The sequence below is a fragment of the Photinus pyralis genome, unplaced genomic scaffold, assembly GCF_008802855.1.
Source record: "Photinus pyralis isolate 1611_PpyrPB1 unplaced genomic scaffold, Ppyr1.3 Ppyr1.4_LG8, whole genome shotgun sequence".
Taxonomy (NCBI): Eukaryota; Metazoa; Arthropoda; class Insecta; order Coleoptera; family Lampyridae; genus Photinus; species Photinus pyralis.
Window position 1 is genome coordinate 19,834,051 of NW_022170819.1, and position 16,206 is coordinate 19,850,256.

A 16,206-nucleotide genomic window follows, 5' to 3' on the forward strand; every position below is an offset into this window, starting at 1 on the left:
CAAAAAAGAAAGTCACCATGCATGATGAAAGGAGATGCTATAACCATAATTCTTAGTTTCATAACTATGCGTATCTAATGCTCTTTAATTTATTGTTTATAGGCCTAAATTAACACTTCTCTTTCACAAAATAAAAATCGCACTTTTTGTACTTTAGGGCGGTTTTAGAGAAATTTCGTGCAATGGGTGTCGCCCAAATGCATTTCTTATACCTATAGTTAAATGGTCAGCCTCGACTGGAAGCGCGGCAGGTAGGTAGTAAAGGTAAATGACTATAACGTTGTGAACAAAAATTAAATGGGATATACATATTCTAGCAATCTCTTTATTCGAATGTTGTTGGCAGTTTGTGTGAAGGTGGACATTCGGTGCACATATCGGTAAACAAGTGTTAGCGCTATTTTCACATGATGTGGGTGTGTTTCGAATATTAATTATTAAATATCGTATTATTTACATTTTGTTGCCGGTAAAAAAAGTGCCATTCTTAGGATTTGCAATTTTTAAATTTAAAGGTATGTTACCTCCGGTTTGCAAATGTAAACATAAACATGATCTCTGAGGGCGACCGCAATTATTTTTTGAATTGGATATCGAAGAAATTCGCTTACTCTCCAATGACCCACATACAATTTACCTTCGTACCTACACAGTACAAGTAAAATTTCTTTTCCGTGGCACACCTTAACTTTAATACCTTCGCAATTTTACATTCAAAAGTCCAAAATGGCGTTATTAATTTAAAGGTGAATGACAATGAATGATGCATCTAATTAATTCGAAACTTTCACAAAATTTTGAGATATAAAAAACGAAAAAGTGGGGAACGTTCCTTCTATAACGTGAAGGTTGGTCATGATGATTACTTAATTACTTGAGTAGGTAATGACTCAAAATAACATTTTAAAAATAGTTGTTTTGTTAATAACCCATAAAGTGTTCACCGTGAATTTAAATAATTATTGCAAAATGTCTGCATTGTTTTACTCCGAGTAACGCCTAATTTAAGGAAACATGGGGTAAAAGAGCTTCAGACGACCTTTCATGAACTTTCGACATTTTTAGTTATTTGCCTAACATACGTATAAGGTACATTTATTATTTACCCCGAATACGGGACACCTATTTACACGCAACCAGTTTATTAACCCCCCGAAAAGATCAATTGAACTTAATTCCGCATGACCTCACATGTACGTTCGGGTTTAAATATCATAATGAAATTACTGGTGTATAATATCACTTGTTAGCTACTCATTCAGCTAAGGAAACTGAGATGACGGCATTAGTGAAATTTCTGAAGCGAAACACTGTTAACGATTAAACCGCGCCTATTTCGGTTTTTTCTTAAGCGTTCTTTACGTATCCCACAAATTTTACCTTTCCTTTTAGGTTGTTAACCATTTAAATACCACAATTTGTGCAAAATTCACTGTGGTGAATACAAAAATTTAGTGACAATTTTGTATTTTGAAATTGCTTCTACAATAATATGGTAATAATTTCGTCAGTTACGCTCTACACTTGATTGAGTTGAGAATGCTAAATGGAATAAAATAACATTAAATGCAGGGCAACAAATTACCGACGGAAACCTATTCATTATTTTTGCCTCCCCAACCCCAAAAGTTTATGAAAAACAGTATATGGTGCAAGTGGTACTGTACACTTCCAGTGGTATAACCATTAATTATGAAACTGTGTTTGAAAGTTCAACTTACTACTGCCCGTTTTCACCCCTCATTTGATTCTAATCTCCTTGAAACAAAAGTAACTCTCTCAACTGGAAGACAGAACTCCTTAATTAAACCTTACTGCCTGTATCCTCGACTAGTTTTCCTTCACTCAAACAGTAGTTCAAGAATGACAGCGATAAAGGAGTAGTATATTAGGATATCACCTGAAGGAAATTGTACCCTCAACATTTATAAAGTAAAGGTCGTTATTTGAGAGTCTTTTTCTAATTTTGCAATTTGAAAGAGAAAGGGCATGACTTACAGTTGCTGCTCGTAAAAAATTATCGAAGTCCTCGTGTGAGACCGAAGCGCATTTTTGTGTGGCAAATCAGTATTCTATTAGCTAGTTTTAGCTCCACCATGAGTCAGACCTTGTCGGGGGCTACCACATTCACTTTGTCGGTACCTACTTCCAATGTCAACAACTCGTGTGCGCTATTTCGGTGGATTTCGCTAAAAACTCTCCACAAAACAGTACTCAAACTTTGGGGCACTTGTCATAGCTTCTATTGTTGAAACGAGAGAGAGAGACCGCAACTCGAGCTTTAAGAAACGTTACACCGCGTGACAAAATTCGCAGCGGAAAGTAACCTTTGGGCCCCTCGAAGATGCGTCCCTTGCAAAAGCCGGTTAATTTCGCCCCTAATAGGAAAAAAACACTAAATTCAGTCACGCAGGAGTTGTGCGCGTTTACAAGATCTTGCGGACGACACCGGTTAGAAAACAATCGGACTTAGGGTGGAATTCATAGATATTACTTAAGTTACACTTACACTTTACTCATACTTAGCGCGTACTTAGTGGTATTCAAAGATATAGTTACGGTGACGCATGACATTATTGCTATAGTAACGCGCGAAATTCTGACAGATACTAGCAGTAAATATAAGTTCCACTTAAACTAAACTAAGTGTGCTCTTAGTAAAGTGTAAGTCTAACTTAAGTAATGTCTATGAATTCCACCCTTAAACTGTAGAAGAAGATAGCAAAGAACTCAAAAATCACCACGTTCGTAAACCACGCTCAGTGATGGCGCCCAAATGTCGCCGACCCCACATCATCTAGCTCCGTCCCTAAAGTAGTACAGTAGCAGTACACGGATTGGTCTTTATTTGATGCCAGCCAGCCAGTCGAGATTTAAAGCTACCTTTTTACAAAAAAAATTGCAAAAATCCGCTAAAAACTACAGTATAGGTAATAGCATGATTAACCAAAAACCAAAGATAGATTTAGAAATTAAACAGAGATCAAGGGGAACGCATAACTAAGTAAGCACGGAGTAGAATAAATTATCAATATGTTGATAGACCCAAGGATAGACCATTTAGACTAGCAGAGGTACGAGTATATATGGAAAAATGTTAGTGTGTCTGTCAGTCACTTTGTGAAAATATTAAAAATAGTTTGCGTATCAACAAATGACAGGGAAGCTATTTTGACACTCGAAAAACCCCAACATGAAGAATGCAGAGGTGGGGCCGCTCGAAGGTGATTATAATTAGCCGCTATTTATTCACTCCGCCATAGTTGCAATACAAAATGCAATAAAAAGTCTTCCATTTGATGTAGAAACTACGTAGATGCCCGTGTTCGTTTAAGAAATGTTTTTGTTTCCGATTTACCGAACTAGGTTACAGGTACCTACTGGAAAAGCTTTGCCCCCCGGTCTTATATCTAACAACGCTTGATCAAGTCGAAAAAAAGAAATGCAATAGGACTTTTTAGGGTTTGAGTGTGTAGCTCAGGATTGAGGATATCCACACTAAAAAGCCCTATCGTCCGTTGTTGGACGGTCCTCCATTGATTAGTCGCCTCTTACGACATGCAGTGTCTCTGCAGTAGGGCTATTCTTTCCCGACCCTACACGGGTAAATGACACACGGACAAATAAATAAATGGCAAAAAAGAAAATCTAAAGCGAAAAAACATTTCAGATCAACAGCAGTTTCCCAGTACACAGTACGTTGAGGAGTGTACAAGTGTTCACAATATTTACTTTTCTAATTTGAGAAAATTTGCTAATAATTTCAAATTTGCGCAATCGCGATTTTGATTAAATGTATGTTCGTAGTAATGTGTCTATAGAATATATGTCAACTAGGTATAATATAGTAACTGGCAAGTACTGTAGAACTGGCTACAATACGGAATGTATGGTATAGTGAATTCAACTTTGCTAACTCGAAAGTCCAAAGCCCCGCGGTTAACTTTTGGCGGCCGAAAAATCTCCAAATGTTGGCAGTTGTTTCAGTTTTTCACGTATAACTAAAAACGGTCTATCTCCCTGAAAATTTTAATTATTACTAAATTGTAGAATTAAATTTGTTAAATTTTACACACCACAAAGGTAAATTTCGACTAGAAAATAAAGCCAAAACAGGCAATTTGTTCTAACTTTGTCGGAAATGGCAAAATAAAGATTTTAAAACGTCCGTATTCGTATATCGTAAAGTATACCTATTCACTCAAATGAAGAAATCCATAGAATAAAAATTGTAGAGAATATGCATTTCTAAATCCAGGAAGGATAATATTTTCCTAAACTATAAAACTGCCTCTGGTAACCTCTTAAATTACACGAACTTTGGTAAAAAGTCGTTTTTGGTATTATATGGCTAAAGCTAGGTATACCCTGTTTGAATTTCATGCAATTCGGTTCATAACTAACGCTGTCTAAAGGGCGTTCCTTATTTGTTGGTCTACATTGGCAATTCACTAACTCCGATCTACAAATTTAATATAGAATCCACCCGTCAAATTTCATCGTAACCGGTCCATCCGTTCTCTTTTAAATCGATGGACGTGAAGCCATCGAGCGAGCAAGCGACCGGACGGATCGAATCTTGCTTAACAAGTCGACTCTAAAAACAAACAAACAAATTCTTTTTCTACAACTACCACCGAACACAATGAGCAGTTTCCTTCTTGTTTTGTAAAAACTAAAAAAGGTCAACCTCGGCCCCAAAAAAATCCACACTGTAATGTGGTATGATTTATATACAGGGTGTTCATTTGAAAACTTCCCACCACGGATTAAAGGAAAAAACGCCGAGACACGTCAAACGATTTGTCAAGGGGGACAACTTTTTAACCAAAACTACTCCACTCCCTTTCACCCTCTGCCCCTCAGTGTCATTCTAATTTTCTCGAAAACGAATCGACCGATTTTAAAAAATCAAACGTCAAATAAAGGACTTCGAAAGATCTTTCAAACAAGTTATTATTCGATACTACTTGTCATTTACAATTTTTGAGGGAATGACTCTGGGGCAGAGGGTGAAAAGGGGTGAAGTATCAGTTAACGTTATCGTCCAAACGTATCCAAAGGTAGTAAAATTATTAATTGGGCCACACAAAGTTATTCGTTGTTAAAGAAAAGAGCAAATTTAAAGCATTTTAGGAAAGGATAAATAACATGATTATGTAGATTTTCGTTAAAACAAAAACACAATGTGTAAAAAGCTAAAATCTTTTTAATTTGTTATAAAATGTGTTGTTACTTGGAAATGCAGGGAACCTCTTACTTATTGTCGTACAATGATTCTACCATTTCAATCATTGTTTATTTGTCAATGTTCGTCCAGAGAAATTGACTTCAGAAAAAGTAAAATTTTGGTCGTCTGGAACATTCGCTTCCAAAGAAACGACCATCTTCGGTTCACAAATGAAAACGAAAGAATGCAATTCAATAAACAACCTGGTAAACAACCAAAGGCGTTCTATGACTTTTAACCGTTTTGCTCAACCAAGTTCGTAAAGTAACAACGATTTTAAACTAAACCTCTGCGCTGGGTTTCAGCAAAATCTGCGTTTCTGTAAGATCGCTTTAGGTTATTGTGAACTAAGAGACGGACTGGCCGACAGACATACAGGCACAAAACGGACCGACGGATATCACGGTTTTAGAATCGAGTTTCATATAGAGCTTCTGGACAACTGCTTCTTAATAATAAATATTGTTATGTACGACTGCACGACTGCTTGATAATACGGTGATTATAGAGAGAAAAATTGTAGAATACTGCCTCCTGTAAGGGGGTCTTGGAAGTGCCCCCCCCCCCTTAACTAAGCAGCCACCTCCACTCCTCGTCCACTCCTCATTCTCGGCAATCCGTTTAGTTCTTACCTACTTGCAGTCAGGGGCGTTAACCTGCCCCCCCCCCCTCCACACACTTAGAGAGTTGACAGTCTTATATTATAAAGTAACGCGTTCGTTATGCGCTCGCACGCGCCACCGATAATAACTCTTGCGCCATTATCGTTTTTTAGCAATCCGAAAAGACATTTAGGAGGGGCCAAGTATATGTAGCCCCCCCCCCCCCCCCCAGTACGTATTTTGTCGCTGGTATCTATGCCATCTGATACATCTGGATATGCGCTCAATTAACTTGAATTAAAGCTAGCGTCATGTTTCTATACTAAATTGTACTCCTAGGTATGCGCTAAAATGCGCCATAAAATGATATCTTTGCGCCATTCTTGTTTTTTGGTTATCCTTAAATATATTTGGGAGGGCCCAAGTGAACGTTAAGACGTTAATTGAAAATGAAAATGTTAGGGCGATTAGAATACATGAAGTGTCGAAAAATCTAAGTACCTATTCAATAAAAAATTATCGAAGTCCTCGAGTGAAGGGACTTCAGCCCATATTTGTATGGCAGATCACTACTCTATTAGCAAGTTTTGACCCCATCATCAGTCAGATCTTCTAAGAGGCCACTACATTCTCTTTGTCGGTACCCATTTCCGACGTCCCCTTAACCCGCCATTCGCATTTTGGTGGATTTCGCTGAAAATCCCCCACAAAATAGTACTCCATTTTTGGGACACTTGTTCATAGCTCGAGCTTCTATTGGCGACACGAGAAAGTAAGACCGCGATTTTGTATTTAGGAAACTTTAAACCGAGTGACGAAATTTACGGGGGAAGGCAACTTTTGGGCGGCCGAAGACGCGGGCCTTGTCAAATGTGGTTTATTTCGCCTCTCCGAAAAAAAAATAATATGTCGTCACGCAGGAGTTTACAAGATCTTTCCGACGACACCAATTTGAAAACAATCGGACCCAAGTTATAGAAGAAGATAGAAAAACACAGAAAAATCACAACGTTAGCATAACACTCGGAGATGGCGCCCAGATGTCGCTGACTCCAGATCTTGAAGCCCCGTCCCTAAAGTTGTTATTACATGTTTTGCCAGGTTCATACGAACTCAGCAGAGCACTACCTTAAAAACCCAAGAAAATGAAAAGTGAACTAACTATATGTAGGTGCTAATAAGTGCCCTATTCCCGAATTAAATGCTCCTTTTTTTTAAATTATTACATGTTCTGCCAGGTTCATAATTAAAAAAAAGAAGCATTTAATTCTGGAATAAGACATTTAATTAACACCTAATTAGCACCTAAATATAGTTAGTTCACTTTTCATTTTTTTGGTTTTTAAGGTAGTGCTCTGCTGAGTTCATATGAACCTAGCAGAACTAAAAAAAAGGAGCATTTAATTCGGGGATAGGACACTTAATTGGCACCTAATTAGCACCTAATTATAGTTAGTTCACTTTTCATTTTCTTGGGTTTTTAAGGTAGTGCTCTGCTGAGTTCGTATGAACCTGGCAGAACATGTAATAATTAAAAAAAAGCAGCATTTAATTCTGTGATAGAGCACTAAATTAGCACCTAATTATGCAATATGTTTGATTGTGTTCTGCTGAACTTGCTCTGCTAGATTAATGGACATTATAGTAATATTAGGAAATACCTCTGGAAATATTATACTATTTCGATTAAGTAGTTGAATGAGTTGCTGAAATTTGCGCCACTGAATATCTAACAAATTTGACATATACCTATATAGTAGGAAATTTTGTTCTCTACAATTTTTCTCCCTTGGCATTTTTTCATAAAATGCTTAGTTTTAGTCATTAAAAAAAATTTTAAAAAAGGTAGATCCCATTTAAGGGGTGGTTTTGGAAATACTTGACATCTGTTGTCAATGATATACAGATTCTATAGTTTATTGAATTCCATGAAATTTTTATTTTTAAGGGTTGTTGCAGTCGTACATAAAGCTTTGTGTATATCACGTCCATAAATAGGTTTTATGTGGACTCTACATGTTTATTTGCGTGTCGACTGTAAGCTCGCTCGGCCAAATAACCGGCTCGTCCATAAAGACCCAGTTTATGTACTTGATATATAAATAACTATTACCCAAAATCGTCCTGAAACCTTCATTTTCATGCCTACTTTCTGTCAGGCAATTTGAGTTTCCATGACAGAGGAAGAGTTTCCTGCCGCACCTGTCACTTTACCGGCCGCATCTGTGACATTTCCAAATGTCTATATTGACTTCTGTCATCACTGACAGATTGACATCAATCAAAAGTTCTATATGAAACTTGAAATTTTATATTAAAATACGATTTCGGGTAAAATTTAATACTAAACTCGTCAGTAAAATGACATTACTTGACTCGGATATTAAAGTACTCGGCCCCAAAGGGCCTCGCTCTTCAATATTTCCTCGCCAGTAATGTGTCATTTTCCTGACTTTTATGTAAATAACTATTTTTCTGAAATCTCTCGATACTACTTTGTCAGAGCTAATTCAGGCATTAAAATACGCCAATGCAGTGTTTTAGCCCGTTGCTAAAGTAACTTTCCTGAACCGAAACGAGCCCTGGAAAATTGTTGCCGCCCTATGTTTATGATAATGTTTATTGCGATTTCAGAAAAAATAGTATGTGTATGTGTACCTTGGAGTAAAAGCGGACTCCCATATTTATTGGTTTCGGCTTTTACTAATAGATACACAATCTACTAGGTACATTTAAATTGTTTTATTCGTTTGAAGATTGATAATTGCAAAGGCGATCTCCTATTGGACCATTCTTGCAAATCACAGGGTCTGCCAAAAATCCTCATCCCTTTCCTACAACTCAACATTTTGTTAAATTCTTAAGAATGGCGTGAAAGTCGCACGACATCTATATGTCAGTTTGTCCTTTATTATAAATCATTTTGATTAGTACATGAGAAAGTCAGTCACAATGGTTTCAATTCAAGGATTCGGTTTCAAATATTGTTAGATGTGGTATTAGCATAGTGTAAGATCTATTCTTTACACTATGATATTAGGAAGAGGAATTTCCATTTTTTACCGGCTTCCCACTCTTGGAGTGGGGGATCAGGGACAGGGAATAGTTAAATACCTACTATATAGTGCTGAATTTAACACATTAATTTATGGAAATATACGCACTACATGATTCATACTTGTTACCATATTTTTTAACTCCTAATTTAGATTTATGGCTCCAAAGTATGGAACACAATTTTCAAAGCACTGTTAATACCTACTGTAGGTTAATACCAAGACTGTAAAGGCTATTTAGTTTATTAATATAATTCAGGTACGTTATAATTACAAAAATAGAAGTAACGAACACATGATTAAAAAACAATAAATTTAATCACCAATCAAAACAACGAACTTCCCGACATCATTCTTTCGGCACAGTAATGCGGAAATTGCACACCCGATAACAGTATATCCGATAAACCCTGTAAAAAAATAATCACCGTAGAATTTATTTGCCCCAAAAATACCTACCTTTAAAGGAGGTATGCAGACTGACAACGGATGGCAAAGAATATAGAATCCCGCGCAGAAACATGCGACAAGAAACGATATGAATATTAAAACAATTAACCACAAGATTGAATTGATCGGATTGCCCATCTGAAAAAAAAACGTTACTTACTTATTTGTGTCGATGATTTGATGTTTTAATTGAACGCAGGTGATGATGTTTACTTGCGATGATTCATTATTATGTTGCATAATTTTATAATGTTATCAAGGCAAAAGTTATATTTAACAAATTATCAAAGATTTACTTTTATTTGTTTCCACTCCAGTTGCCAAGTAGGTAAATGGAGCAATGATCTTGTAATGCAAAACGTGAATTTTGTCGAATGATAATTTGGGACAAGCGAATAAGTTCAATTGAAACTTACGTTTTTGTAATAATGGAAGAACTACGTAACTTTAAGTATGCTTCACTTTCTTCAAATCTTGATGTACCGTTACAGTCATGCTTTGGAGAAGTGGTTTTGGGCGTGAACGTTAGTTTGTCGTTCGACTGAGATTGTGCTTATGATAATTATTTTTAAAAGCTATGCAACCCACTTCGCTTTTTGCGTTATAGGAGGGGACGAAGTTTCCATTTTTCAATGTTTATGGAAGAACAACCGTGTAGTAGTACTACGGTGGACAATGACCTCTGACCTACATCACCAAACTCATACGCATACTAAAACTGATTAATAATGCAATATGCACAATATGGCATAGGTACGTTTAGAAATTCAACGCAGGCTTGAGTATGAATTAGCTCATAAATCTGTTCTATGCCCGTTGAAACAGTGTGTAAGGGTGGCCAAAAACGAAAAGGGTTTAATCCCAAACAAATCAATATCATTCCACTTATCCACAATTTGGCGAAAACACCCAAAATGGCTGTATGGAATTCAATGATAATCAATTTGCATTTTTTGCGATACAGTCCAAATGCTCTTTAGCCATGTTTGCCTTTGGGCTTTAAACCTCCACGTAGCAATCCGTGCAAACACTTCAATTCGAATCAACTCTTAATGGACTATAATTACTTAACCTTTGAGAAGTGAAACTGGAATGTCGTGCTATTAATACGTTCAATAATGTTGTGAATTACTATTTCCGAATACTCACGAATGAACAATGAATTTTTTATTGTTAGATTATAATTGTTTCTTTTTTCAGATGATGCATCCGACACTATCAACTTCGATTTTCCTCGTAACGATTGCCTACATCGTATTGGTGTTTGGACAGCAAAATTACACCCCCGACCCTTACGGTAGCACGCAACAAAGGTACAACAGTCAAGACCCCTACAATAATCAGCCTTACGACCCGAACCGTCCATACAATCCACAAGATCGCTACAACAACCCCCAAGACAGGTTCAACCAAGACCGCTACAATAACCAGGATCGCTACGGTAACCAAGATCGTTACGGTAATCAGGATCGATATGGTAATCAAGATCGTTACGGTAACCAAGATAGATACGGCAACCAAGACCGTTACGGTAACCCCAACCAAGATCGTTACGGTAACACTAACCAAGATCGTTATGGGAACCAAGATCGTTACGGTAATCAAGATCGCTATGGAAATCAAGATCGATATGGAAACCGACCGACTGGACCTGGACAGCCTCCCTACGGCCAAGGGGGTACTTACGACACCAGGGGCGGGTCTGGTTTGCAAGGTGACGATTTTTGTTGCGAGGAATTCTGCTACAGAAGAGAGGAATCTTATTTACAGTTTGGAACGAAAACAGCCTACCAGTTCGTTGTACGGCAGCGGCAGAATGATCAATTCAATGTACCTAGTAAGTGCGCTACTGTTATTTACGTTTGAGCACCGGGGTACTTCCTTCAAATTAGCGATTGTTCGTAGCAATTTATGCACACTTGCGACGAGTTTATTAACTCGAAGGTTTAACAGCAATAAAATGCTTGACCTAATCATTTAGGGTCATAATTACGGGTGTGAATCACGAAAGAATTTATAGTAGGTTATAGGCCGACATTCTTTTTGATTTGGATTAGATGTTGGTTTTTGTAGTATCCTTCCTTATTTGGAAAATAAGTGTACCTATTATGATTTTCTAACCACGTTTGTCCAACCTCAATTTTTTACGTAAATAATGGTATACTTTAGAAGCGGTTTTCAAATTAGATACCGAAAGAGGTTGTTATTGTGCTTGACGCATTGTAATTAATTCTCAGAACTATAATAGGAAACCGAAATATGTAAGGGAGTTTAAATAAGCCGTCTTGTTTACACAATTGCCGTGTGTGCAAGGGACTCATTTTTAGAAAAATGCATTTTATCCTTTTGCCTACGTAGGTGGATACCATAAAACTTTACCTACCTATAAATGGCAATTGGCATGTATCTTGAAAGAAAAAATAAGAAAACTTAATTCCGGTGAATTGTTTCAATATAATAATCATGAATTTGCTTCATATGTTTACTGCATCTTAAGTAATGTTTTCCATCCCTCCGATCGCAGAGTTCATATTGCCGGGACGTCCTAAGCCGGGATGTACATTGTTGCCGGGTTTTGCCCATCGCCGAGATAACCGAAGCTGGGAAGTAAATGGTCGCCGGGATGACTTGTCTCCGGGAAATCGGGAGCTGATTACCAGTTGCACTCTTCAGTCTCAGTTTTGACGATTGTAGCTTTTTCTCCCGGACTAGGTCAGGTCTTACGATGGTCTTCGTTACACCCGTATCTAACAGCATTGTACAGGGTGGCCAAATAAGAATGCGAGGTACTGTATCTGGGAACCTGTCCATCGTAAAGGCTTGCGGTAAAAAAATTTATTACTAAAACGGCCACGAGAAAAACCTGGAAAATAGTTTTAAGTTTCTGAAATGGCCACTAGGGGGCGTAACTGTAATCTGGAATCTAAAAAAGTGATGTTTCTGGGAATTCCGCTATATTAACCTAACAAAAAAATGCCCGGTCTTTGAAGTCGACGATAATCTGAACCTTTTTTGTTTGACAATTATTGCTGTATGTCTAAAAATAAAGTGGTGGGGGGTTTCCGTCAGGAACACCCTGTATCTTCGAAACGACTGAGCCGATTTAAACAAACTCGGGTTATTTCAAAAGAGGTATTCTTCAACTACAAATATTATAATATTTGAAGTTTTTTTAGTTTCACATATCGCCGCTTGAGGGCTTTTTTCGACAGTCCGACAGAAATGGTTAATTTTCTCTTTTGCAAATTTCAAAGCGTTTCCACATCGTGAACACCATCGATGAACGTCTTCACTGCCAGCGCCCAGCTGCTCTATAGAGCGTAGGATACGCCAATCTGATCAATCGGTCTATAGAATAGAATACACGTCATTTTTTCCGGAAGGATTGAGTCACATCCGCCTGCTCTTTCGCCGATGTCTAATCTTTCATGACGCCTCAATGTCTACCGTGATTTCTGGAATATTCGCTACAATATGACGCATTTTGGGGGTTACTTGTCATTCGCGCACTATTTGTTCTCCTTAAGCTAAAAAACATTAGATCTTAAATATTCTTTCACAAAACAAAGTTGGTATAAATCAAGAGGTTTTGCATGTAACTGCTCCAAAAGTTTTAAATTTCTATACCAAGGGTGGCTTTTTGCCCCCCACAGTCAACTTTTAGTTACTTTAAGTACAGTGTCAATTAAAATCGCTTTAAATTAAACAGATTGCCAGCCAGTCCAATTTTGGAGCCTAAGCAGAGACGGCACGCGATTACCGAGTCCTCAAGTGATTTCGAGACTTCGAAATTTGAACAACCTCCGTCAACAAACCCTAATTAATTACGACCAACGCCAGACGTACCCCAGAACGGGAAGGCTGTGCGACGACGATATGGACTTATTGAGAAAGTAGGTAAAAGATAGCACCGTTCACGGTTATGCTAAAATTTTTGCAGGTGGCGTTGGAACGATTCGATCACCGAAGACCGGGCGTTCTCCCTCACGTCTCAGGGAGTGGAGGATCTCAAGTTTTTGGCCAGGAAATACCAGACGCGTTTCAGACCGTTTTTAGACCAACCCTACACTGAGGAGTACTACAAGGTAAAAGCGAAACGTGTAGCTCGACCCACCTAACTTTGATTTTAGTTCCACTACTCCGACACTGAAAGAGCACAAGAAAGTTACCAAGCATTTGTTGAGGGACTGTTTCCTCATAGCATGTATCGAATTCATGCAGAAGTCCGACCGGATGATCACCTACTTAAGGTACTAAGCCTGGTGAAGTATTCAAATTTTATAGTCGCCATTTCAGCAAGATCCCTACGGTGGTTGTAGCAGATACGGATCCAGTAGTTACGATTACAATCAACAGTCTTCGCGCGATTATAACCGGCAAGGAGGAGGACAATATGGACAGCAACAACAATATCAATCTGGATATGGACAGGGAGGTTCATATAACCAACCGCAAGGAAGTGGATATAATCCACAGTACAACCAACAGGGAGGATCCTACGGTCAGCAAGGGGGAGGATCCTACGGTCAACAACATGGAGGAGGCAGTTATTACAATCCAGGTGGTTACAATACACAATATGGAGATGATCCACAGGCGTTGATGGAGTATAATAGATTTGTACAGAAGCAGGAATATAAGGAATTGGTTCGTGACGTAAGTCGACGTTTGGGTTTCAAATACAACTTGAACGAGTCGTTGATTGAAGATATGTATGATATGTGTCGATATGAAAAAGCTTGGTACTTACGTTTTCGGTGCATAGTTGGCATTATATGACAAATTTATAGGTATCCACGCGAGCTCTCGCCATGGTGTGCTGCTTTCAATGTTAAACAACTGAAACTCCTAGAGTATGGTGAGGATTTAAAATACTACTACAAATTCGGCTATGGAAACCCGAACAATTTACGAGCTGGTTGCCCACTGCTGAAGGATTTGTATGATCGATTTGAGCAGGCCGTTAATGGAGGCTACGTGAGCCACAAAGTGGTCGCCTACTTTTCTCATACCAACAGTCTGCAGCTATTTTTGGTCTCGTTAGGGGTTGCCAAGGACTTCACAACGTTAACCGCCGACAGCTACATCGGACAAAGTCGCCGGCAGTGGCGCACGTCCAACTTGTCCCCCTTTGCCGGAAACGTTGTCGCCGTTCTTTATCAGTGAGTACCATCAGCCTACCACACCAAAAAAACAGGACCAATTTCTTTAGGTGCCAGTCTAGCGATCAGCACAAGGTGATGTTCTTCTTAAATGAATCTCCATTAGACATACCTGGATGTCAGGTGGGGCTCTGCGACTGGAACGTCTTCAGAGAGAAGGTGAATAGCGCCAACTGCATGTCATATGACTGTTACAACTCCGCAACTATAACATCGAATTCGATATTATTAAATTTGTGTGCAATTTTGTTTGTGGTTTACACATTAACACATAGATTTTAGGTTTGAGTTTGACTCGTAAGAATGTACAAAAATTACGCTAAAATAGTACTGATGTATTTTTTAAATTGTTTAAACCAGTGTACCTTAATAATCTCAAAGGTTGTGCAGTAGGTACAGTGACGATTTTTGTATTTTTATACACAAGCAATTCATTTTAGCAGTATTTGTAGCGTTAGAATTTTTTAAATATAATAATAAGTAGGTACCTACCTACCTACAAATTATTACTTTCGTAATAAGTGAGAAGTTTTAGAGGTATGTTGTGAAGAAAACTGTTAGAATCTCATTTTTCAAAAAATAAAATTATTGTACAAAGGAATTTACTAATTGATTGGATTCCAAGCTTTGTTTTAAGCAAACTCAATATCCATGAAAAAAAATTCCCTGTTCCTGTTGAGAAGAATTATTATGGATTTCAAAAAGAATACTGTCTACCTTTGAGTCAGTGATCTAGCTCCGGCCAGTTATTAGAATCGTTGCACTGCAGTTTGGGACTGTAATGTTAGTGTATAAATAGTAATGTAACTTATGTTTGATTACGTATATTTTTATTTATTTACAATTAACTAGTAATAAATTTATAACAGTCTTAAAATGGATTAATTTATAACAGTAATTATTATTTATCACTTACAATTTATCACAAAATACAAGCGCATCGAAGTTGGAACTGAACCTACCACGCGCTTCAATTTGCGTTTGTGTTTAATGGTACGTTATTAGATAATTACAGAAGGTCTGGGTATAACGGCTTCCGATTTCACAGAACGAATTAGGATCTTTTTGGAGAATACCGCCCGCAGGTACCCGGACCCCAATGAAATCTCGATTTCGGTTTTGTTTATATTTAAGCGAAAATATTTATAACGGTTCCAGTCCGGTTTTGGTTCTAAAAAAATAACGGGTCGGTTCTGTGTATTTTTTTCGGTTCACGGTTCTTTTCGGTTCCTAATCTTTTAGAAAGTATGGCATACTGGCATACAAAAAATTCATTATAACAACGTGATCAATTAATAGGTGTGAAAAAGAAGTAAAAAGTCATGAGTACCAAAATGTGACGTATCGTCACTATTTACAAGGGGAATAAAGGAGGAAGATGGAAATATGTATTTAAACTTAATTTATTGATAAAAAAACAGAAAAAATACACAAAACGGTAGCTATACAGTATTGTTTTTTATTTTTATTTTCTAATACCTCGCCTCTCTTTTTATTATTTACATTTACAGTACCCGTACTGCCTTCAATTTCGACACTTAAAAATTTATAATCCATCGATGGCAATCATAGAGTAATATTTTAACTCCTCCTCCTTTCTGGAGCGATTCACATAAACCGGCACATAGTATGTGTGTCCAATCGCGTTGGAGAGATTCGCGAGAAAAGTTTTTCCAATTGGAACTGGGTTCCGATTTTCGAGAATG

The 16,206-nt window shown here is 37.7% G+C and overlaps 1 protein-coding gene across 1 annotated transcript; it reads left to right on the forward strand.

The window, feature by feature from the left end:
• Positions 1-329: 329 nt before the first annotated feature.
• Positions 330-15,101, forward strand: LOC116178173 (multiple inositol polyphosphate phosphatase 1-like). The gene is made up of 8 exons (XM_031497593.1): positions 330-515; positions 10,539-11,175; positions 13,048-13,231; positions 13,279-13,423; positions 13,469-13,588; positions 13,635-14,080; positions 14,129-14,500; positions 14,551-15,101. Exons 2-8 carry the CDS (start codon positions 10,539-10,541, stop codon positions 14,780-14,782), a joined length of 2,136 nt encoding a protein of 711 aa, XP_031353453.1. The 5' UTR covers positions 330-515; the 3' UTR covers positions 14,783-15,101.
• Positions 15,102-16,206: the final 1,105 nt, after the last annotated feature.

Bases quoted from the DNA above. Each gene is read 5' to 3' on its own strand.
- LOC116178173 (XM_031497593.1), top strand. From the start codon at position 10,539: ATGATGCATCCGACACTATCAACTTCGATTTTCCTCGTAACGATTGCC. The intron at 11,176-13,047 runs GTAAGTGCGCTA...TAAATTAAACAG, and splicing joins TGATCAATTCAATGTACCTA to ATTGCCAGCCAGTCCAATTT. The intron at 14,501-14,550 runs GTGAGTACCATC...CAATTTCTTTAG, and splicing joins GTTGTCGCCGTTCTTTATCA to GTGCCAGTCTAGCGATCAGC.